Genomic DNA, 26251 nt, shown 5'->3' with positions numbered 1-26251 from the left:
TGGTTATTAAATAAACAACTGTGTGACATCAACCCAGGTCAAGAAATAGAGTACTACTACCACCAGTAGGTCTCCTGCATGCCCCCTACTGTTGCTAGACTCCACTTGCCCCCAGGATATCGAATATCCAAATTAGCATAATAACCCTCCCTTGTCTTTCTTTATACTCTTATCATGTCTATTTCTATGCCAAAATCATAGTCTGATTTTTGCCTGTTTTTTTTCCCTTGTGTAATTAGGGTAACATATATATATACTGTTGCATCTGATTTCTTTCATTCAATATTAAGTATTTAAGATTCATACTCAGTGTTGCAAGTTAATCCTATTAATATACCATTTTGTTTATTCCTTCGATTGTTGATGGAGGTCTGGATTGTGTTCACTTTTGGCAGTTACAAATGATGCTTCTGAGATGATTCTTCTGTGTGTGTGTATATATATATATATATACACATATATATATATCTGGTTACCATTCGCATGGATTTACTTATGGTATTAAGCAGGGATCATAGGGTAACCATATCTTCAGTTTTACTGGGGATATTGTCTTTTTTTCCTTCAAAGTCAACAAACCAATTGATAGTCCCACACTGTAATTCCCATATCTTCACATTCTTGCTGACACTTAATACTGTCCAGATTTTAATTTGAGGCTTCTGGTGGGTGTGTGGTGATGACTGTGGTGTAAATTTACTCAGCCTTTTCTTTTCTGTAATTCTGTCCCTGGTCAAGATTTGTGTGTGGGGGACAGGGTAGGAGGGAACCCGGGATTCCTACATCATCCTACGTGAAAATGTTTGTGGGGCACTGATATCAGTTATTTCTTTTACTTTACTTGGTATTTCAAGTGCACTGTCCAGTAGTGTGGCCAGGACACAGAGTCATTTCTCAAGGACCCCACGGAGTCTAAATATTAGACTCTAAATATTAGGTCTTCTTGTTTCCCTTTGAAATAGCTTCTTTTGTCCATCTGATAAAACAACCTCGAGTACTCTTTTTAAAAACAATAATTAAGATATAATTGACACATTATATTAGTTTCAGGTGTACAACATAGCGATTCAATATCTGTGTATATTGTGAAATGGTCACCACAATAAGTCTAGTTAACATCCACCACTATACATAATTACATATTGTTTTCTTCTGATGAGAAATTTTAAGATCTACTCAGCCACTTTCAAATATACAATATAGCTTATTAACTATAGTTAATATAAATATAAATAGAGTCAACAAGTGCGTTACATCCCCAAGACATTTATTTATAGCTGGAAGTTTGTTATTCAACCCTCTTCATCCCTTTCACCCCCCATCCCGACCCCCCACCTCAATTACTCTTGAGGGAGCATAAAATCCTCATACTGACTAATCTGGGTACTTCCAAATTATTTGTCGGCTTCCACTCAGATCTTGCATTGAAAATCTCAAAGAGAGAGTTTAGATTTTCTTTCCTTCTCACTGCCTGACCTGACCAAAATGTCATGCATCGCTACTGGCCTATTGCTACATCCAGGAGAGTCACTTGAGGAATAGACAAAACTGGAAGAAAAAACACATCGATAATTTATCATTACATTGTCATCAAAAGCATGGAATTCACCAATGATGCCTAGGAAGAAATTGGGATCATTTATGGAATAGTGTAAAGAGAATGTAGGAGATGTCTCAGCTGAAGAGAAAGAAGCTACAAAAAATAATTATGAAAAAGATGGAGCAATAAAATGCATCAGGAGATTCAGGAGCATAAACAGAGTTAAGGGAAAAAAATGACCCATATTTTCTTAGTTACTCATTATGGAGAGCAGGATCAATTCCTAAAAGGTCAAGTAATTCTGATTCTGATGTATTTGATGATAATGTTTATTACTAATGGTAATTTGTATTTTCAACTATCATCATGTAATGCTGATAATTTGCATATATAATTTATATTTCTATAGTTATTGCTACTCTCCTCTTAGACTAGTGACCATTATTTTGAGCGACAAAAACACAGTGCCTTGAGATTATCTGTCTGTTCATTATATGAGTCAAGTTATTGAATTTTTGTCTTGCATCAATTTTTATTTCATTGATTGATTGTCATTTAGATGATTCGGATGTTCACACATAATTATCAAGTCAAATCTCAGTATTTATTTAGCATTTCTCTCTTCAGTTATGGTTGGAAAATCTGTCCCTAACTTAATATTACAAAAACATATGCAGGTGTATCTCCAGATCGCTTTTACATTTAATTATTCATTCCATTTTGACTATTATAGCTTAGCCTAGAGAATTAAGTAAATGTGTATTACTTCACTCCTACACACCATTTAAACGGATCAAGAGTTGCTTGCCCCGTATGCTGTCCCCAGGCTGCAGCCGCCTGAGGGGACTCGCCCGGGGCCCCGCCCTCAGAGCTCACACCCGCCGTGCGCTCTCGCCCCGGGGCCGCCCCGCCGATCCTCCCCCGCGGCTCTGCGCGCACAGGCCGGACGCTCGGAGCGGCGCCGGGCTGCCCTGCTCGTCCTCCTGGGCGCAGCGGCACCTCTGGACCGAGCACGCGCACCAGCGGCCTCCTCGCAGGCTCCGTGCCCGCGCACGCGCCCTCGCGTCGCGCTCCTGGCGGAGAGACCTGCGCTCGGGCCGGGCTCCGGGCGGTTCTCGCGCTGCCGTTCTCGCGGGACTTCCGCGCTTCGGCGGCCTTTCTGACAAGCCGCCGCGCCCAGGGATGTTCAGGTTGGAGCGACACTTCCCAGAGGGCAGCGGTCACGCCAGATCTTCGGCTTCCATTCCGTTTTCGCGCGCTTCTCCCTCTTTGCAGGGTGAGTGGAGCTCATTTGTGGATGTATTAGCACAGGATGCGGGAATCCTGTGAAGCGAGTCACTTCAGAGCCCGACGTGAACCAGGAGGGGTGACGGCGGAAGCGCTCACAGTGTGGCGGCCCGTAGTAGGGACACCAGTCCTCACGGGACTCTCGGGCCTGAACGGCAGAGGACGGTGTGTGTCTGTGGGGACAGACGGGCAGCGTGTGGCGGGGTGTGTGTGAGAGACGCGAGTGAGCGGTGGGATGCGCCTCCGTGCCGTGGGTGTGGCTGCGAGGCTGTGACAGGTGCGTGGCTGTGCTGGGGTGACGGGGATTTGGTTGCATGTCCTTTACCTGTGCAGGTGTGATGGCTGTGGCTCTGTGGCGTCACTGTCTGGTGGCTCTGGGCTGCCTGGCGCTTCCTCCTCTTCTCTCCTCACAGCCGCTTGGCTGCAAGAGGGAAGTAGGACATTGAGCCCTAAAGGAAGATTTCCAGCCAGGGGGCACCGAGGTTAGTTTGGGAAAGCCTGGGGAGTTCTCTACTTGGGAGCTCTGAGGGGCAGCTACTGTCTCAGAGCCTCGGGGTTCCCAGAGCTCGGACCCCAGGAACGTGCTGTAAACCTATACCCGTAGTCCAGGCTCTGTCGTCTTTTCCATCTGTTTATGTGTATGAGCAGGGCGGGTGTGGACCTGGAGAGTGTCGTGTAAGGGAGTCATTCTGTGCCCCAAGAAAAGCCTGGTGCCTCGTGACTTCCTCCTCAGTCCTGCCATACCCCAAAGAAGAACCTTGGGGAGGGGAAAGAATTGTTTTACACACAAAAGTCAACATTGAGGATGGTTGATTTTCTTTCATAAAATCATTGATTTTAAATTATTGATATAAGAAAAATTTAACAAAACTTAGCAATAATATCTGATTTTTAGTTGTCTTCCCAAAAACATGTCCAAATACTAAATGAAATAGAAGAAAATAAGGAATCATTTTATTTACCCACATGCCTTTTGTTGCTGCTTAAGGGCACTGTCAGTCTTACTAATGTTCTCACTTTATGAGACGCTTGATCACATCGGATTTTTTGAGCAGGTTATGATTCACAAATGTCTCTTTGTTTCTGCTCCATTTCGGTGGGAGGGAAATTTCTTCTTTTCTAGAAACTCTTGATTTATAAATTAAAAATGCATTCTCAAGTAAAAGTCCTGATTCCCCCCCCCCCTTTTTTTTTGTGAGCATTATCAGAGCAGGGCTGATAAGCACAATTTTATCCTAAAAAGGCAAATTGTTTCTTTTATAATACCCAGTTAGGGGACATGCAATGTTCTTCTATAAAAATAGCTAACATATTTATACAGGATTACAACATATTATTAAGTTTTTATGTAGATTATATTTCTCTAAGATATTCATGCTTAAGAAGTGATCTTCATACTCCTGCCTCTACTGATGAAAAACCCAAGACACTAAAATGTCATGAACTCCAAGAGCAGTTACATTTAGAAAATCTGAGAACAGAATCTATGTCTTAAGTTTCAACTGGATACCTTTCCCCAGTTATGAGTGCGTACTTTACACTGGGACCAGTATCATCGTGATTAATAATCCTGTACATGCCATCACATAGCAGGACCAAATTAATTAACCTGTTCCCTGTTAGATTTTTGTGTTTCTGGTTTTGGTTGTCAAAAACTGCGTATTGAAGATACTCGTATCTCTTCTAGCCCAGTCTCTTCTAGCCAGTGTTTACGTATTCACTGACCAGATTATTCTCTCCTATGTGCTCAACTTAGTAATATTAAGAGCTATAATGGAGGAAGGAAGAAATTAAGTCCTATAAAGAAATGACTTGAGCTTCCCATGTCAGGACTGTAGTTGCATGAGAGATGGAGATCCCATTTGGCCAAGCAGGGAAAGACTGACATTCTCACAGACATGAGTTTTCTAGATACACGTGATAAAGCCCAGCAATGAACGGTCTCTGGAGGCTGAGATCCAATGCTCTGTGAGGTTTTTGGAATTGAATAGCAATATGAATTAGTGATTGTAATATATGGATCATGGTTCTTGGTAAGGAATTTCTGAATGATGAGTACAATGAATATTTTATTATTGACTAGGATGTGCTGAAATTGAATGACCTTGGTATAATTCTGCATCATCATACATCGAGTATTCTCTAAATCAGGAACCGCAAAAATGTTCAGTGAAGGATTGTTAATGGCCATAAAAGAGAATAAAAACATAAGCTGTTTAAGTTATCAGAGATGAAGAACAGAAAAGACCTTAGATATGTTGTCCAACCTAGTGTATAGAAACCTAGTCATCTGGAGATGATTACATCTGTTATAACTGTAAGTTTGAGTGCTATGCAGCCATTCAAAATATTTGTTAAAATAAGAAAACTATGTGGCATAGGATTTAACATAAAGAACTTGAGGATTGAAGACATCCCTTAGTTTATCAAACCCTCTTATTTTTCTGTCCCTTGTGACAATGTCTTTCTTTCATTTGGAGTGTTTAGCCCATTTACATTTAATGTAATCATTGATACAGTTAGATTAAGGTCACCCATTTTATTATTTTCTGTCTTTTCCATCTGGCTTTTGTTCCCATATTGCTCTATTTTGTCTTCTTGGGTTAATTAAGTATTTATTTAAAATTCCATGTTAATTTGCTTCTTTGCTATACTTTGTGATCATTTTTAGTGGTCACGGTCTGTATTATAATATATATTCTTAACTATTCAGAATCTACTTAGAGTTAATATTGAACTCTGCTCTTACTCGTCAAGTGTAAGAACCTTGCAATTTATAGCCCCATCTTCTATATTGCAGCTGTCATATATATTACATCTATCTTTATATAAAACTATAATACCATGTTTTTAATAACATCTGTATTGATATAGAACACAGCACATATTTAAAGTATACACTTGGATTCGTTTATTTAAAATTTTGATATAATAGACATATAACATTGAAGGAGATCTGGCCTAAGAACATGAATGTGCTTGCATACAGGACATTTCATGGAGCTGAGTTGCGGCTGAGCTGGCTTGCAAACAGGATGTTCTGCCCATTCCTCTTATGGCCCTTCCGGGGAGAACATTGCCTGCAAACAGGAGTGTTCTCAGATCCTGGAATTCAGCCTAGGGATGGGAAACAAACACAGCATTGTAAGCACGTGAGCGTGCTTGCATAGAAGCATGTATGATGAGTCACCGCCTTTGGCTAGTTGCCGGCTTTGTCTAGGGGGATATAAATATAAACAGCCCGTGCCAGACGGGGCTTTTTTTCTTCCACTGTCGACACCAGTGTCCGTCTCTTTTTTGGGGCCCCAACTTTCTTCATTTCGTCAGCAACATCACATTATATTAGTTTCAGGTGTACAACATATTGATTCAATATTTGTATATATTGAGAACTGATCACACTAAGTCAACAGTATATTTACCTTTCGCCTGCCTATCCTTTGGATTATTTTCATCATAAGCTCACTTCTGCCTATAATGTACATCATACAATGCATCATTATTATTTTTGCTTTATGCATTTAGTCCTTTTTTAAAGAAATTTTAAAAATTCATTCTTCCACCACTTCCCCTCCAAAATTCTTACACCTGGCAGACACAAACTCAGGAGATCTCTGAGAGCTTTTTATCTATTAATTTAAACCAAGGGGTAAGAGAATTTGATTGGAATACAGCCACACCCATTCGTTTATATATTGTCGATGGCTGCTTTCCAGCTACAACAGCAGAGCTGAGTAACTACAAAAATATTTATTATCTGGCCCTTTATGAAAAAAACTGCTGATCCTCAGTTAACGGCAGTAGAGGAATTCCTGAATGAATGTCACTCAGGGGGATGCACTGCGGTGGTGCTCGAGGCTCTCTGCCTTGGGCTTCTTCCCTCCCCCTTGGCTTTCACTCACCAAGTGGACACAAAGTAGAGAGCAGCTTTGGTCTTCCTAAATATATGTTAGTGACAAGGTAGCTGGCATATTTAGGGGATTAAGAATTCCTTAATAACCAGACACCGAATAGCCAGACAGCTGAGGAGGACCGTGCAATAAAACCGCATATAACAATGAATAAAACCACATATAACACTTGAGGCAGAGTATAACATGCTTGGCCATGGCATATTATTCTCTTGAAAAACTGCTCAGTTTTTCTTGTGAATATTTTATTCATAAGTTTTGTACAAATATTCAAAATTGGTATTAATATTGATTTCATACATTAATACTCAAAATTAAGAATTTAATAGTCTTAAATTTTTGTTATCGCCATTACATGTCCATTAAAAGTTAGAGGTGCAGGCCTGGTGGTTAAGCTTGCATGCTCCACTTTTGTGGCCCAGAATTCACAGGTTCAGATCCTGGGTATGGACCTATACACTGCTCATCACAGCATGCTGTGGTGAGCATCCCACATACAAAATAGAGGAAGATTGGCACAGGTATTCACTCAGCAACAAACTTCCTCTAGCAGAAAGAGGAAGATTGGCAACAGATGATAGCTCAGGGCCAATCTTCCTCACCAAAAAATAAAAAAAAATATCAACGTTCAACTTGATTGCAAACCCATATGGCTCTGTTTTTTCATTTCATTTCCTTTCTTGCGATTTTAATATTAGAGTGTTAACCACTTTCCCAAATTCATCTGACAGACTAGTGTTTCCATTTCTACTTTGTTTGAAGCCAACAGATTACCTGGGTACCTGCCCCAGCCCAATTCCTTTGAGCACTTCTCATCCTGGTAGTACCGCTGGGTCCCACATAAAAGGAGCATCTCTAAATGAGCCCCTCAGTGAAAATCAGGTATCATGTGTTCTTGGCCAATAGTATGCTGGAGCTCAGGGCCAGTCTACGAGAGTATAAAATGCCATGTGGCTACTTAGCCGTGTTTCGATACTTACCAGCAAACTTAACAATAGTGCAGATTCTTTAATGTGTGAAGGTTTTAAAGCAGGGTGAGAAATATCCACTAATGGTTTTATTTGTTTAATGTATCATGCCTAAAGTTATAATTTGTCAAATAATTGTCATTTCATTAAACTATCAACATCCCTCTAGATTTGCACTGTCAGATACAATAGCCACTAGCTACTTGTGGCTATTTAAATTTAATTGATTAAAATTAAATAAAATTAAAAATTGAATCCTTCACGGGTACTAGCCATAACAAAGTGTTCACTAGCCATGTGTATCGGACTTTACAGATAAAGAAGTTTTCTATCATCATAAAACTTTCTATCACATAGGAATATTCTGAATACCTACATTTTACATAAATAAAGAGAATTTTATGGATTTAACTAATTAAATACTGCCACACATTTAATCATTTGCAAAATTAATTGAGTACTGTAAAGCATATGGTTAAAATCATAAATCTTTGTCAGATATTTGAAAGCATCTTAATTCTTGTCTAGTAGAAACAATATGCAAAAATATTGTTTAAAAATAGTAAGTTGGAAAAATGTTGACTTACATTTTGTTATTACCATTTTTATGTTTATACTTACTCATATTCTCATTTCTTACCATATTTCCCCTGTGATTATGATAACTGGACGATTTTAGATAATTCCTGCAGTTTCCATGTTTTTGCCTGACACACACACACAAAGTGTAATCACAAAAAGTGAATGTTTTGGATCTAGCTTATCAACCAAATATTTCTCAGTCAGGGCCTAGGTGTTGGTGACCTTGCGATGGAGGCCCCTAAATATCTTTCCTTTATTTCCTTCTTACAAATACGTGATTGAGATGGGTTAAGTTATAGTTTCAGACCCTTCCTCCCCTATGATAGAGTAACAAGGATAGCAGGCACTCTTTCACCTCAAACAACTTAAAAATATAAAAATATGTGTGAAATGACAGTGTTCAGACATTAGTCAACTGCTCAAGACTAAGATCCCTGACTGCATAAACAGTCAAGGTGAACCCTATTATTTCTCCAAACGTAATGAACCAATAGCCACAGTGGAAAAACTCCATAATATATGGAATATTGGGTAAAGTACGCAAAAGGAGACTGGCTTAATAGAGAGGAAAAATTAGACCTATGACATAAAAAAGCCCTTAACTTTTTAAAAGCTATTCTGGTCTTGCCTAACAAAGCTTCAAAATGCACCTTGAAAGGATCAAACACTTTCCAAGTTATACCACCTGCAAAGAAGCAGGAAAATGTGATACACAATCAGGAGAAAAATCAATATTCAAAACTGACTCAGATATAGAATTAGTAGACAGGTTATTAAAATAGTTATACCTATGTTTCATATGGTGACAAAGGTAGAGCAAAATATGAGCATGTTAAGAGAGTCATGGGAGATTTTTAAAAACCCAAATTAAACATATGGAAATGAAAACTACAATGCCTGAAATGTAAACTACATTGGGGAAATTAACAACTGATTAGGTACTGCAGAGGAAAGATTATTGAGGTTGAAGGTATACTAATCAAAAAGAAACAGAATGAAAAGACTGTAAACTTATCAGTGAGCTGTGAGACAACTTTAAGTGAACTAATATTGTCATTAAAGCTCCCAAAGAATGAAGAAAGAGGAGGGGACTGAAAAATTATTTGAAGAATATGGTAAACAATTTTCCAAAATTGATGAAAATTATAGACCTAAAATTAAAACTCAGTGAACTGTAATCATAGGAATGTAGAAATATAAACCAAGGCTGATCATAACCCATGATTTTGAAACAGTGATGAAGTAAAGAGGAAGTCAGCAGAGAAAGGAGACTCATTATATAAAGAACAAAAACAAGAATAAAATCAGATTTCTATTTGGAAACAAGAAGGTAGAAGGCAATTGAGCAAACTCCTTCTGCAGTGCTGAAAAGAAAAATATTTCCTTGAATTCTATGTAAAGTAAAATATTTTCGTAAAAAAGTAAAAATTAGTGTATGTCCAATTTTCTCACAGACATAAGAAATGAAAGAATTGATTTAACAGCATACCTGCACTATAAAAATGTTAAAGTCCCCCAGACAGATAGAAAATAAAATCAGATGAAAACTTAGATCTACACAAGACATGATAAAAATGTGTGTAAGTATATTTCTTTCTTATTTTTTAAATTAGTAAAAAGATAACTGAGTGGGACCCTCAGAATGGTGTAATGAGGAGCTTGGCAATTTTCCCCACAAAGCAACGATGAAACTGAATAACGTTATTAAAACAATTACTTTCACTCTGTGGAAATTGAGCAAACATATAAATGAATCAAGAAGCATTTATTCAAGCAAAACTACTGAACTCCAGGAAGGGACAATGGGAGTGTCCAGAGTTTTAGCCTAGGGATGCTCCCATCTGCCTCTGGCTTTGTTTTACCAGAGTTGAACAAGCTCTGAAAACCAGCAGCATTGAGCTCTGGGAGACTGACATGAGTTGGAATGGAGTCTGGAAAAACCCCATGCCTGGAGGTGTTGTGCAAAAGGAATGTGAACCTCAGTGCAAACAACTGGGGATGGATAGCCAACACAGACGGTCTGAGGGTGCAATATCATGAGACTAACCAGAGGTTAAGACAATTCTGGAAATGAGAAAGCCAGAGAAGTTCTTAATAAGATTTGACATATTCGTGGTGGTCCGGAAGGTTGGTTTATGCATAAAGTTGTGAGAACCCTAGCCATCTGTTCATCTCTGGCTGAATATGAGGCCTTGAGTATGCAAAGAGGTGACAGGAGAAGGCCCTGCAGAAAGTAAAAAGCCAAGGATTTGTTTGTTTTATTTTATTGAGGTCATAATAATTTATATCATTGTGAAATGTCAGTTGTACATTATTGTTTGTCAGTCACTATATAAATGTGCCCCTTCATCCCTTGTCCCTACCCCCCAACACCCTTCGCCTCTGGTAACACTAAACTGTTCTCTTTGTGTGTTAGTTTATCTTCCACTTATGAGTGAAATCATATGGTGTTTGTCTTTTTCTGTCTGGTAAAAGCCAGGGATTTTAATGTGTTTCCCAACCAACACTCAGAGCCATTGCCAAGGGGTAGAAGGCTCACCTAATCAAGGGGCTTATGGACAACATCTGAGCATTCATTGGCTGACCACTAAGCTATGCTGACCCAGAAGTGACGCTGTGAAGCCAGGCTTAAAGGAAAAAAAGAATTTAAAAAATAACAATAAAGTGGTTGGAGACATCAGCATCTCCACGTTGCAAAGGAGACAGATCACAGAATTAGCCAAGTCAGTACACAAAAAACAATATCAGTTCCTGGGGGAGTAGTAGATCTAAATCCAGAGTTGGTGCAATATATTATCTAACATGTCCAGTTGTCAACAATAAAAAATGGGAACTGCAAAGAAATGGGAAAGTGTGAACCATACATGGGGAAAAGTCAACAGAAACTGTTTCTGGGGGAGGTGAAGATAGTGGACTCAGGAAAAAAATACTTAAAAGGAGCTACTACAAATATATTCAAAGATCGAAATGAAACCATATTTGATGAACTAAAATAATGTGTACAATGGCTCATCAAATAGAGAATCAATAAAGAGAGATTACTTTTTAAAAACATAATAGAAATTCAAGATATAAAGTGTTGAATATCTCAAATGAAAAGTTCCAAAGAGAAGCTCAACAGCAAATTGAGTTGTCAGAAGGAAGATTTTGTGAACCTGCTGATAGGTCAATGGAGATTATCCAGTCTGAAGAAACAAAGATAAAAGGAATAAAAATTAACAGAATGTCACAACCTGCTGGGAAAACAATCAAGCATAGCAAGCATACACGACAGAAGTTCCAGGAGTATAATAGTTACTTTGAAGGAGAGTAGAGAAAAGGACAGAAGAGTTCTTTGAAGAAATAATGGCCCCACATTTCCCCAAATGAGGAAAAACCAATCTACAAATCCAAGAAGGTCAACAAACTTCAAGTAGGATAAACAAAAGGAAATTCACATATAAACACATCATAGTCAAGCTACTGAATGCCAAAGACAAGTAGAAAATCTTGCAAGAAGCAAGAGAAAGAGGACTCGTTATGTACAAGGGAACCACAAGCAACTGACAGCTGACTTCTCTTCAGAAACAATGCAGGCCAGATGACATTGAAAATGCATTTTTCTCTTTCTTTCAACTGATTGTAAAGATGATTGCACAAAACGATGAAAAAACTGTAATATTGGACCTATATAAATATGTAATATATGAAAATTGCACAAAGACAGGGAAGAATGGAGCTATATCGAAACAGTTTCTAAACCTTACTGGAAGTAAATATTAATCTGAAGAGTATTATGTTAAGATGTATATTGTCTTCCCTTGAGTAACTACTAAGAAAATAATTCAGGCTATTAAGACAACCAGTAAAATGTTTCTCTAGAAAAAAATATATTTGATATGAAAAAGCAGTAAAAAAGGCACAAAAACACATAAGACATAGGAAACAGCAAAATGGGAGATAAAAAGTTAACAATATCAATAATTGAATTAAATTTGAAATGTATGAAGTACTCCAATTGAAAGCTGAGATGGTTGGGGCCAGCTCTGTGGCACAGTGGTTAAGTTCATGTGCTCTGCTTCGGTCACCCAAGGTTTGCAGGTTCTGATCTCAGGTGGGAGCTATCAGCTCTCATCAGGCCACACTGCAGCAGCATTCCCACTAAAGCAGAGCAAGATTGGCACAGATGTTAGCTCAGCAACAATCTTCTTCAAGCAAAAAGAGGAAGATTGGCAACAGATGTTAGCTCAGGGCCAATCGTCCTCGGGGTAAAAAAAAAAAGCAAAGATTGTCAGTCTCAAAACAAAACAATATACAACTGTATGCTGTTTACAAGAGACAAACTTTAAATTCAAATAGACAAATAGGTTCAAAGTAAATCATAGTAAAGTACACCATGCAAATAGTAACAAAATAGCTGGAGTGGCTATATCAATATCAGGCAAAATACTGTTTGATGCAAAAAATGTCACTAGAGACAAAAAGGAATATTTTATAAGGAGGAAAAGGGAAACTTACATAAATATTTAACAATTATAGACATAAACATATTTGACAGCTGAGCAACAAAATATATGAAGCAAGTCTGGCAGAATTAAAGAAGATATAAACAAATTGTCAACAATAGCTGGGGTCTTTAATATGCCATTCTCAGTCTGGGTCCAATGAAGGAAGAGAAACCTCACAGTAATTTGAACAGGAAACTGTTAATATAAATGACTAACTATTAATTAATACTTACATAAGGGGATTAGAATAATGAGAGATTAGCAAGTAAGTAAACAGTACGCTACAGAGTATAAGACTACAGATATAAGGAACACTAAACAGGGCTGAGATTGAGAGCCCATGGGAGATCCACTTGACAGGACTGAGATCCAGACCTTGTGGGAGAGGGCAAGGCCTTTACTTACTGAAAGGACTCTGCGAGTAAGCCATGGTAATGGATCTTCAAGAAGCCCACCTCCTAGTGTGCTGCGTAAAGCTGTCCGTGGGGCATCTCACCAGAGATACTTAAGTGCGAACCTGTGCAATGGAGGACACACATGGAAACTGCTGATTACTGTGAGCTGCTGGCACCAGGCACTGGAGATGCTCTGAGTGACACAGGAGCCAAGGGGATACTCTGCCATAAAATAACCCAAGGATGAGTGTGTGATTAAAGAGCACAGATGTATTTACAGAGCAGCCAGAATGAATGAAACTATAGCTGAGTCAATAATTTTTTAACTGTCACACAGCATTCCCAATAATGGAGAGAAAAACTAGATTAAAAAATGAATATGAACAATCTTATCTGCCAATTTGATTGACATCACATGTGTAGAATAGAGGCAGAGACCATATGCTAGGCTATAAAATGACTCAATATATTTAAAAGAACTGAAATAATGTAAAGTTCTCCTATCACAACATAATTGAATTAAAAAGCAACAGAAAGAAATGTGGGAAAAATCTCAAAGTTTGGAAATTAAACTACATGCTTCTAAACCGCCCATATGTCAAAGAAGAAATCACAATGGAAACTAAAAATAATTTGAATGAATGAAACAAAAACAACATCTCACAACAGATTAGAAGTAAACGAGGATGCAGAGGAAAATTTATAGCTTTAACACCTATATTAGAAAAAATTATTTTAAATAAATACCTAATTGTTCTAATTGAAGGTAGAAAAGAGGAGCAAACAAAACCAAAAGCAAGCAGAAGGAAGGAAATGATCAAGAATAGAGCAGAGATGGAAGTCTATTAGAAATAATAAAAAATTACAGCAAAGATACAGGGTACAAAACCAACTTACAAAGATCAGTTGCATTTCTATACTCTAATAATGAACTAAGAGAATTCAAGAATACAATCCCATTTACAATTGCAACAAAAAGAATAAAATATCTAGCAGTAAATTTAATCAAGGAGGTAAAAGACCTATACAATGAAAACTATAAGACATTACTGGAAGAAATTGATGATGACATGAAGAAATGGAAAGATATTCCATGAACTTGGATTGGAAGGATAAACATAGTTAGAATGTCCATACTACCTAAAGTGAGCTACAGATTCAATGCAATCCCAATCAGAATCCCAATGACATTCTTCACGGAAATAGAACAAAGAATCCTAAAATTCATATGGGGGAACAAAAGAACCCAAGTAGCTAAAGCAATTCTGAGGAAAAAAAAAAAAAAACAAAGCTGGAGGCATCACAATCCCTGACTTCAAAATATACTACAAAAATATAGTAATCAAAACAGCATGGTACTGGTAAGAAAACAGGCACACAGATCAGTGGAACAGAAGAGAAAGCCCAGAAATAAAACCACACATCTACAGACAGCTAATCTTTGACAAGGGGGCTAAGAACATACAATGTAGAAAGGAAAGACTCTTCAATAAATGACATTGGGAAAACTGGACAACCATATGCAAAAGAATGAAAGTAGACCATTATCTTTCACCATAAACAAAAATTAACTCAAAATGGATCAACTACTTGAAGGTAAGACATGAAACTATAAAACTGTTAGAACAAAATATAGGCAGTAGACTCTTTGACATGGGTCTTACAAAGATCTTTTTGAATACCATGTCTCTTCAGGCAAGGGAAAAAAAGAAATAACTGGGACTTCATCAGACTAAAGAGCTTCTGCAAGGAAAAGGGAACAAGGATCAAAATGAAAAGACAACCAGGGCTGGCCCGGTGGTGCAGTGGTTAAGTTTGCATGTTCCATTTTGGCGGCCCAGGTTTCACTGGTTCGGATTCAAGGTGTGGATCTGGCACCACGTGGCAAGCCATGCTGTGGCAGGTGTCCCACATATAAAGTAGAGGAAGATGGTCACCGATGTTAGCTCAGGGCAAGTCTTCCTTAGCAAAAAGAGGAGGATTGGCAGTAGTTAGCTCAGGGCTAGTCTTCCTCAAAAAAAAAAAAAAAGAAAAGAAAATATACTAAGGCAGCAAGGCAGAAGAAAATAACTTGCAAAGGAACCCCATCAGGCTTTCAGTGGATTTCTCAGCAGAAACCTGACAGTCTAGAAGAGAGTGGAATGATCTATTCAAAATCCTGAATGACAAAACTTCCAGCCAAGAATACTCTATCCAATGAAAATCTCCTTCAGATATGACAGAGAAAAACTTTCCCAGATAAACAAAAGCTAAGGGAGTTCATTGCCACAAGTGCCCCCCTACAAGAAATCCTCAAGCAGGCCCTCATATCTGAAAAAAGAAATAGGAAAGGCGCTACAAAGCCCTGAGCAAGGAGATGATAGGCAGGCAATAATCAAGAAGTGGCAGATCTCTATCAGATAAGGTTAGTAAACAATTCTAACGTCAAGGATAATATAAACAGAAAATACCAAAACAAAAATGACCTCATCTTTTTATCCATAGATGCACAACACAGGTTGGAAAAAGATATGACAAAATAACTTAGAAGGGAAATAGTAAAGGGATGGAATCAGTATAGTCTAAGGAAGTAGGAGGCTGTCAGAAAATGGACTATCTCAACTATGAGATTGTTTATATGAACTTAAGGGTAACCAATAACAAATAATCAGAACAGACATCTTTACAATAAACGAGGAGGAAAAGAAGAAAAACAACAGAGAAAACTACCTAATCAAATTGGTAGTCCAAAATACATAGGAAGGAAACAAAGGAAATGCAGAAGAACCAGGAAATGTGTGAGAAGATGGGAGTGTTAAGCCCTATATATCAATAGTCTCTCTAAATGTAAATGGATTGAATTCTCCAATCAAAAGATACAGAGTGGCAAGATGGATTAAAGAACAAATGCCAACAATATGCTGCCTCCAGGAAACATATCTCAGCTCTAGAGACAAACATAGGCTCAGAGTGAAGAGATAGAAGACAATACTTCAAGTTGATGGCAAACCAAAGAAAGCAGGTGATGCCATACTTATATCAGACAAAGTAGACTTCAAGATAAAACTGATAAAGAGAGACAGAAAGGGGCAGTGTATAATAATAAAGGGGACTCACCACCAAGAAGACATAACACTTATAAACATGTCTGCACCCAACAGGAGCACCAAAGTACATAAAGCAACTATTAGCAAAGCTAAAAGGAGATATTACCAACAACACAATAATAGTAGGGGACCACAATACTCCACTTACATCAGTGGATGGATCATCTAGACAAAAAGCCAACAAACAGATACTGGACTTAAATGAAAAACTAGATGAGATGAACATAGTAGACATATATAGAGTCCTCCATCCCAAAACAGCAGAATACACATTCTTCTCAAGAACGCATAGAACATTCTCAGGGATAGAGCAAATATTGGGAAACAAGGCAAACCTTAATAAATTTAGGTAGATTGAAATGATATCTACTATCGTTTCTGACCATAATGCCGTGAAACTAGAAATCAACTACAAGAAAAAAGCTGGGAGAGGAACCAAAAATGTGGAGACTAGACAACATGCTACTGAACAACCAAAGGGTCATCAAAAAAATAAAGGAAGAGATCAAAAGATATTCAGAGGCAAACAAAAATGGAAACACCATGTTGACTCTTATGAGATGCAGTAAAAGCAGTCCTAAGAGGGAAGTTTATAGCAACACAGCACCACGTTAACAAACAAGAAAAAGCTCAAATAAACTATCTTAATCTACACCTAACACAATTAGAAAAAGAAGAAGAAACAAAGCCCAAGCTCAGGAGAAGCAGGGAAATAATAAAAATTAAGTGCAGAAATAAATGAAATAGAAACAAAAAAGACTGTGAAAGGATCAATGAAACAAGGAGCTGGTTCTTTGAGAGGATGAACAAAATTGACAAACCCTTAGTGAGACTAAGAAAAAAAGAAAGAAGGCTCAAATAAATAAAATTAGAAATGAAAGAGCAGAAATTTCAATGGATAGCACAGAAATACAAAAGATTATGAGAATACTATGAAAAACTATATGCTAACACACTGGACAACCTAGAAGAAATGGATAAATTCTTAGACTCTTACAACCTCCCAAAACCGAATCAAGAATAAACAGAGAATCTGAATAGACCAATCACAAGTAAAGAGATTGAAACAGTAATCAAAAACCTCTCCAAAAATAAAAGTCCAGGACCAGACGGCTTCTCAGGAGAATCCTGCCAAACATTCAAAGACAGTTTATTACCTATTCTTCTCAAACTATTCCAAAAAGTTGAGGAAGATGGAAATTCCCCTAACACATTCTATGAGGCTAACATCACCCTGATCCCACCACCAGACAAGAACAATACAAAGAAGGAAAATTACAGGTCAATATCGCTGATGAACATAGATGCAAAAATCCTCAACAAAATATTGGCAAACTGAATACAGTAATACATTAAAAAGATCATACACCATGATTAAGTAGTATTCATACCAGGGACACAGGGATGTTTCAACATCCACAAATCAGTAAATGTGATATAACATATAAACACAAAAGGAGGAAGAAAAACCACATGATCATCTCTGTAGAAGCAGAGAAAGCATTTGACAAGATCCAGCATCCATTCATGATAAAAATTCTCAATCAAATGGGTATAGAAGGAAAATATCCCCACACAATAAAGGTCATATATGACAAACCCACAGCCAACATCATACTCAGTGGGGGAAACTGAAAGCCATCCCACTGATAACAGGAACAAGACAAGGATGCCCACTCTCTCCACTCTTATTCAACATAGTACCAGAGGTTTTGGCCAGAGCAATTAGGCAGGAAAAAGAAATAAAAAGAATCCAAATAGGCACTGAAGAAGTGAAACTTTCACTCTTTGCAGACGACATGATTTCTATACATAAAATGTATAGAAAACTCTAAAGAATCCATTGGAAAACTCTTAGAAATAATCAACAACTACAGCAAAGTTGTAGCATACAAAGTCAACGTACAAAAATCAGTGGCATTTCTCTACTCTAATAATGAACTAATAGAGCAAGAACTCAAGAATACAACCCAATTTACAATTTCAACAAAAAGATTAAAATATCTAGGAATAAATTTAACCAAAGATGTGTAAAACCTATACAAGGAAAACTATAGGACATTACTGAAAGAAATCGATAATGACATAAAGAAATGGAAAGATAGTCCATGTACACGGATTGGAAAAATAAACATAGTTAAAATGGCCATACTACCTAAAGCAATCCACAGATTCAATGCAATCACAATCAGAATCCCAATGACAATCTTCACAGAAATAGAACAAAGAATCTTAAAATTCGTATGGGGCAACAAAAAACCCAGAATAGCCAAAGCAGTCCTGAGAAACAAGAAAACTGATGGCATCGAAATCCCGGATTTCAAAACATATTACAAAACTGTAGTAATCAGAACAGCATGGTACCAGTACAAAAACAGGCACACAGGTCAGTGAAACAGAACTGAAAGCCCTGAAATAAAACCACACATACATGGACAGCTAATCCTCAATAAAGGAAGCAAGAGGGGCTGGCCTGGTGGTGCTGTGGCTAAGTTTGCACATTCCTCTTTGGTGGCCCAGGGTTGGCCAGTTTGGATCCTGGGTGTGCACATGGCACCACTTGGCAAGCCATGCTGTGGTAGGCATCCCACATATAAAGTAGAGCAGGATGGGCACAGACGTTAGCTCAGGGCCAGCCTTCCTCAGCAAAAAGAGGAGAATTGGCAGCAGACATTAGCTCAGGGCTAATTTTCCTCAAAAACAAATAAATAAATAAATAATAAAGGAACCAAGAACATAGAATGGAGTAAGGAAAGCCACTTCAATAAGTGGTGCTGAGAAAACTAAAGAGCCAAATCTAAAATAATGAAAGTAGACCATTATCCTTCTCCATAGACAAAAATAGACCCAAAATGAATCAAAGACTTGAATGTAAGACCAGAAACTATAAAACTTCTGGAAGAAAATATAGGCAGTACACTCTTTGTCATCAGCCTTAAAAGGATCTTTACAAACATAGTGTCCACTCAGACAAGGGAAACAAAAGAAACAATAAACAAGCGGGACTTCCTCAGACTAAAGAGCTTCTGGAAGGCAGAAGAAACCAAGATCTAAATGAGAAAACAACTCAGGAACTGAGAGAAAATATTTGCAAATCATATATATGATAAGGGATTAATCTCTGCAATATATAAAGAGCTCACGCAACTGAACTATGAAAGAATAAATGACCCAATCAATAAGTGGGCAGAGGATATGAAGAGACATTTTTCCAAAGAAGATATACAGATGGTCAATAGGCAGATGAAAAGGTGCTAAACATCACTAATCATGAGGGAGATACAAATCAATGCTACAGTTAGATATCATCGTATGCCTGTTAGAACAGTTACAATCACCAAGACAAAAAAATAACAAATGTTGGAAAGGTTGTGCAGAAAAGGGAACCCTCATCTACTGGTGGTGGGAACGCAAACTTGTGCAGCCACTTTGGAAAACAGTATGGAGATTTCTCAAAAGGTTAAAAATAGAATTACCATATGACCAGGCTATCCCACTACTGGGTATTTATCCAAAGATCTTGAAATCAACAATAAGAGATGTATGCACCTCTAAGTTCATTGCAGCATTATTCACAATAGCCAAGATGTGGAAGCAACCCAAGTGCCCAACGACTGATGATTGGATAAAGATGATGTGGTATATATATACAATGGAATACTACTCCACCATAAAAAGCACATAATCGTCCCATTCACAACCACATTGGTGGAACTTGAGGGCATCATGTTGAGAGAAATAAGCCACACAGAGAGAGAAAAGAACATATGATTTCACTCATATGTGGAATATAAACAAACTTATGGACAAAGAGAACAATTTAGTGGTTACTGTGGCAGCAGGAGAGTGGGTACAAGGGGTGAGGTGGCATATCGATATGGTGTTTGATAAATACTGATGTACAACTGAAATTTCACAATGTTATAAACTAGTTAGACCACAATAATTTTTTTTAAACTGGTTTTTTGGAAAGTTCAAAAAAGGTGAGACAACATGAGTGACATCAGCCTCATGGTGGAATTTTCCCCCTTGTCACTCCCCTCTAAGTTACAGCCAAATGGACATGCACTGACCAAGAGAGGATTTCCTATACAGCACTAGAGGATGCCTAAGAGATCCATGCGTCTATACATCTGAAGGTGGGTGGACTCAACCCCCAGTAAGCAGTGGAACTAGGGGAGAAGCCCCCACCACCCTCCCTGAGTGGCAGCAATCCAGGTTGTGGATCCTCACACAGTGGCTTGCACAAGTGGTGAGGACAGCCCAGCCTGGCCTGTGTGACTGCTGGCACAGTGGAGGTGGCCTGGCCCACACAACTGTGAGCAAACGGGGTGGGGGCAGAAGAAATAGCCCCTTTGCCCCAGCAGTGGCAGGTGGAACCTGTGACCAGAGGCTTCAGGAAACACAGCAGATCTGGTGACCTAGCCCCCACTGGTGGCACCCCCCAACACCAGCTCAGCAGCAGCAGGAGATACATATAGTTCTCCAGGTCCCTGGCAGGGATAGTGACACCTGTGAACCCAGCACCCCTGGCAGCAGTGCAGTGAGCACCTTCAGACAACCCAGGACAAGCATCACCGGTCATGATGGGGCAGCAGCATCCAAGCCTATGGGAGCCAACAGAAAGCCAGGGGGGTCTCAAATAGACCAGCCTCACTATACCTGGAAGACCTAGAAAAAGAATAAACAAAGCCCAACATCAGGAAAAGGAAGGAAATAATGAAATCAGAGCAGAAATAAATGAAACAGGAAGTAGAAAAACAATAGAAAGGATCAATGAAACTAAGAAGTGGTTCTCTGAGAAGATAAACAAAATTGACAATATCTCAGCCAGATTCAGAAAAAAAGAGAGAAGACTCGAATAAATACAATCAGAAATTACAGAGCAGTAACTACAATGGACACTGCAGAAACACATTGGATTACAGAAGAATACTATGAAACACTATATGTCAACAGACTGAATAGCCTGGAAGAAATGGATAAATTCTTAGAACCATATGACCTCTGAAAACTGAATCATGAAGAAATAAAGAATCTGAATACACCAATCACAAGCAGAGATTGAAACTGTTATCAAAAGCCTCCCAAAGAAAAAGTCCAGGACCATACAGCTTCTCTGGTGAATTCTAACAAACATTCAAAGAAGATTTAATTCCTATGCTTCTCAAACTATTCTGAAAAATTGGGAGGATGGGACACTTCTGCATTCATTTTCTGAGGCAAACATTATCCTGATATGAAAACCAGACAAGGATGACACAAAAAAGGAAAATTACAGGCCAATATCAGTGATGAACATAGACGCAAAAGTACTCAACAAAATATTAGGAAATTGAATACAACAATACATTAATTGGATCATAGACCACAATCAGGTGGGATTTACTGTAGGGGTGCTGAAATGGTTCAACATTAGCATATCCATCAATGTGATGTACCACATTAACAAAATGAAGAATGAAAATCACATGATCATATCAATAGATGGAGAGAAAACATCTGACAATTTCCAATATCCATTTATGATAAAAACTCTCAATAAAATGGGTATAGAGGGAAAGTACCTCAACATTACAAAGGCCATATATGACCAACCCACCGCCAACATCACACACAATGGTCAAAAAGTGAAAGCCATTCCTCTGAGAACAGGAACAAGACAAGGGTGCCCACTCTTGCCACTCTTCTTCAACATAGTACTGGGAATTTTAGCCAAACAAGTAAGGCAAGAAAAAGAAATAATAGGTATCCAAAAAGGAAAGGAAGAATTAAAACTGTCACTATTTGTGGTTGACATGATTCTATATACAGAAAACTGTAAAGAATCCAACAAAAAACTATTAGAAATAATCAACGAATACAGTAAAGCTGCAGAGTACAAAATCAACATTCAAAAATCATTTGCATTTCACTCCATAACGGGGGCCTGCAGTTTGCCAGTTGGGATCCTGGGCGTGGACCTACACACCGCTCATCAGGCCATGCTGTGGTGGCATCCCAAATAGAAGAACTAGAACTATTTACAACTAGGATATACAACTATGTACTGGGGCTTTGGGGAGAAAATAAAAGAGGAAGATTGGCAAAATACGTTATCTCAAGGCCAGTCTTCCTCACACACACAAAATCAGTTGCATTCCTATACACTAGTAATGGACCACCAGAAAGAGAAGTCAAGACTATAATCCCATTTACAACTGCAACAAAAAAGAATAAAATACTTGGAATAAATTTAACCAAGGAGGTGAATGCCATATACTCCAAAAACTATGACATTAATGAAATAACTCAAAGAAGACAAAGAAATGGAAAGATATTCCATTCCCACGCATTGGAAGAATAAACACAGTTAAAATGTCCATATTACCTAAATCAATCTACAGATTGATCTACAGATCAACCTACAGACTTAATGCAAACCCGAATGGAATACCAATGACATTCTTCATGAAAAGAGAAAAAAGAATCTTAAAATTTATATGGAAAAACAAATGACACTGAATAGCCAAAGCAATTCTGAGGGGGGAAAAAAGAAACAATATTTGGATGTATCATGCTCCCTGAACTCAAAATATACTACAAAGCTGTAGTAGTCAAAACAGCATGGTACTGGCATAAAAAACCCGGATATACAGATCAATGGAACAGAATTGAAAGCCCAGAAGTAAAACCACACATCAAGGGACAGCTAATCTTCAACAAAGGAGGCAAGAACACACAATGAAGAAAGGAAAATCTCTTCAATTAATAGTGTTGGGAAAATTGGACAGCCACATGCAAAAGAATGAATGTAGACCATTGTCTCACATGATACACAAAAATTAACTCTAAATTGATTAAAGACTTGAATGTAAGACCTGAAACCATAAAACTCTTAGAAGAACATATAGGCAGTACAGATTTGACGTAGGTCTTAGTAGTATCTTTCTGAATACCATGTCTCTACAGGCAAGGGAATCAAAAGACAAAATAAAGAAATGGGATTACATCAGACTAAAGAGCTTCTGCAATGCAAAGGAAACCATCAGCAAAACGAAAAGACAACCTACCAATGGGAAGAAAACATTTGCAAATCATACATCTGACAAGGCGTTACTTTCCAAAATATATAAAGAGCTCATACAACTCATTAACAAGAAAAAAGAATAATCCAATAAAAAAATGGGCAGAGGATACGAACAGACATTTTTCAAAGACGATATCCAGATGGCCAACAGGCACACGAAAAGATGTTAGACATCACTAATCATCAGGGAAATGCAAATCAAAACGACAATGAGATATCACCTCAGACCAGTCAAATGGCTATAATTACCAAGACAAAAAATAACAAACGTTGGAGAGGATGTGGAGTAAAGGGAATGCTCATAAACTGGTGGTGGGAATGCAAACCGGTGTGACCACTATGGAAAACAGTATGCAAATTTCTCAAAAACTTAAAAACGGAAATACTGTATGATCCAGCCATTCTGCTACTGGGTATTTATCAAAAGAACATGAAATCACTAATTCAAAAAGATATATGCACCCGTATGCTCACCACAGCATTATTCACAATAGGCAAGATGTGGAAGCAACCTAGGTGCCCATCAAGAGACAAATGGATAAGAAGGTGTTGTATATATATACAATGGAATACTAATCACCCATAAAAACAGACAAACTCCTCCCATGTGAGACAACATGGATGGATCTTGAGCAAAATAAGTCAGACAGAGAAAGAAATACTGTATGATTTCACTCCTATGTGGAATATAAGCAAACACATAAATGAGAATAGATTAGTGGTTACCAGAGGAAAAAGGGATGAGGGAGGATGAAATGGTAAAGCCACATATGTATGGTGATGGATAAAAACTGAATTATTGGTGATGAACACAATGCAGTCTAAAGAGAAACTGAAATATAACGATAGACACTTGAAATGTATACAAGGTTGAAAGCCAATATGACCCAATAAAATAATTATATATATATAAATACATATATATACATATATATATATTTAAATACAGACACTGACCACTAAAAATAGGCACATATAGAAAAAGCAAGTTAAAATGGAATTTTAAATAAATATTATTAACCCCAAAGAAGAAAAAAAGAGAAAGGGGAACAAAAGCCAAACGGAAAAAAAGAAAACATATAGTAAAACGGATGACCTAAATCTAACTGTCAATAATTACATTAAATGTAAAAGGATAAAATTCTCCAATTGAAACTTAGAGTTTGTCATAACAGATAGAAAAACAGCATTTAAAAAGAAACAAAAGAATATCTTAAATACTCAAATTCTTTGTTAAATTCTATCATATGTAGTTTCATTATTTTGAAAAATATTTTGAATGGCTGCATAGCACTCTAACTTATGGTATAATAGAATTAATCATGTTTAGATGATTATGATTTTATACATTAAGTTGGACAACATATCTAAGGTCTTTTCTGCTCTTGCTCTCTGTTAATTTAAGACATGATTTTACTCTCTCTTATGGCCACTAGCAATCCGACTTAGTACTTCTGTGGTTCATGAGTTAGAGGATACTAATGTAGGATGATCCAGAATTATATCAAAGTCATTAAAATTCATCGCATCCTAGTCAGCAATAAAATAGTCATATTTATCATTCAGGAATCCCTTACCAAGGACCATGATCCATATATTTTCAAGTCTTAAATCATATTGCTATTCAATTCCAAAAACCTCACAGAGCATTGGATCTCAGCCTCCAGAGATCGTTCATTGCTGGGCTTTATCACGTGTATCTAGAAAACTCACGTCTGTGAGAATGTCAGAGTCTTTCCCTGCTTGGCCAAATGGGATCTCCATCTCTCATGCAACTACAGTCCTGACACGGGAAGCTCAAATCATTTCTTGACAGGACTTAATTTCTTCATTCCTCCATTATAGCTCTTAATATTACTAAGTTGAACATATAGGAGAGAATAATCTGGTCAGTGAAAACATAAACACTGGCTAGAAGAGACTCGGCCACATAAGGAGGACTAGGTTATTTGGAACCATTGTTCAGTTCACTGGAATGGGAGGAACTGGGAAGCACATAATAACATGGGGTTCTTTTGGGTAGGAAGCTTCAGAACAATTAATGAAAACATTTACGTCCCACTATTTCAATGAGAAGGAAACACTAACTTACACATACCATGGTTGTGCACCTGCCAAAACGGATCAGTCCTCCTTGGGATTCCTCTACTGGGAAAGAACAAAGAGAATCCAGAGCTGGGAAAGGAAAAAGAGACCATGAGAGCAAGCATAATTTAGGGTTACCATGAGAGGAAGTAACATTTGGCTCCTCCATTCCATTTTGCATAATACCTCTAACTGTACAAACATAACAATATGAAAATATTAGAAGGACTGTAGATAAACCCAAACTCTTCCCCTAATGCCCAGGAAACCCAAACACTTCAGCAGACAGTTTTCTGGCCAGACCTCCACTTTGGGGAAGCTGCTCTGCCCCTGAGACTAGGCTGCTCAGCCCAGCCCTGAACAGGTCCTCCTCCCTCCATTCACACCTTCCAGGACTGAAAAGGAGCCACGCCATCCAGGCACACCTAACCTCATGGCCTTGGGGTCAGGTGAGGTTGAAGAGGTTAGAAAAGACATAGAACTGGTCAGGAAATATTCAGTATTCCAATTCCAGAAAAACTGACTGTGATTAAACACATTACAACATATCCACGTAATAAACGTGAAGTCAGGAAAAATATCGTGAACATGGAAAGCATTCCGGAAACACTGTCAGTAGAAAAATCAGGTTATAAAACTATAGGTACAATATGATACCATTTGAAGAACATATGTGTATCTCAATATCAAACGACTGAAAAATCATCAGACTTCAATAGACAGAAAAAATCTAGAAAGTTTTACATTTACATGTTGACAGTGCTTATCTTTTGCCCCTGATGGGGGATTTTGTTTGTTGAGTATATCTTAACTTGCTGATTGAATGTTCATTTGTTAAAAT

The 26251-nt window shown here is 37.9% G+C and overlaps 1 protein-coding gene across 7 annotated transcripts in view; it reads right to left on the bottom strand.

The window, feature by feature from the left end:
- Positions 1-1345: 1345 nt before the first annotated feature.
- The window catches only part of LOC106836995 (serine/threonine-protein phosphatase 2A regulatory subunit B'' subunit beta-like), a 94747-nt gene continuing 69841 nt past the window's right edge, over positions 1346-26251 (bottom strand). The window contains exons 3-5 of one of the 7 annotated variants that reach the window (XR_011501443.1): positions 25424-25500; positions 13181-13292; positions 4767-5944 (exon numbers count right to left, since the gene is read on the bottom strand). Coding sequence is in view for 5 of the 7 variants with exons in the window: in XM_070503919.1 (XP_070360020.1) it covers positions 5789-5944 (156 nt within the window). In the remaining 2 variants the exon portion in view is untranslated. The other 6 variants (XR_011501444.1, XM_070503929.1, XM_070503928.1 and 3 more) reach the window with 6 other exon arrangements.

The sequence above is a fragment of the Equus asinus genome, unplaced genomic scaffold (assembly GCF_041296235.1).
Source record: "Equus asinus isolate D_3611 breed Donkey unplaced genomic scaffold, EquAss-T2T_v2 contig_89, whole genome shotgun sequence".
Taxonomy (NCBI): Eukaryota; Metazoa; Chordata; class Mammalia; order Perissodactyla; family Equidae; genus Equus; species Equus asinus.
The sequence above is the reverse complement of the archived record's forward strand: the minus strand, read 5'-3'. Positions and strand labels throughout refer to the sequence as shown.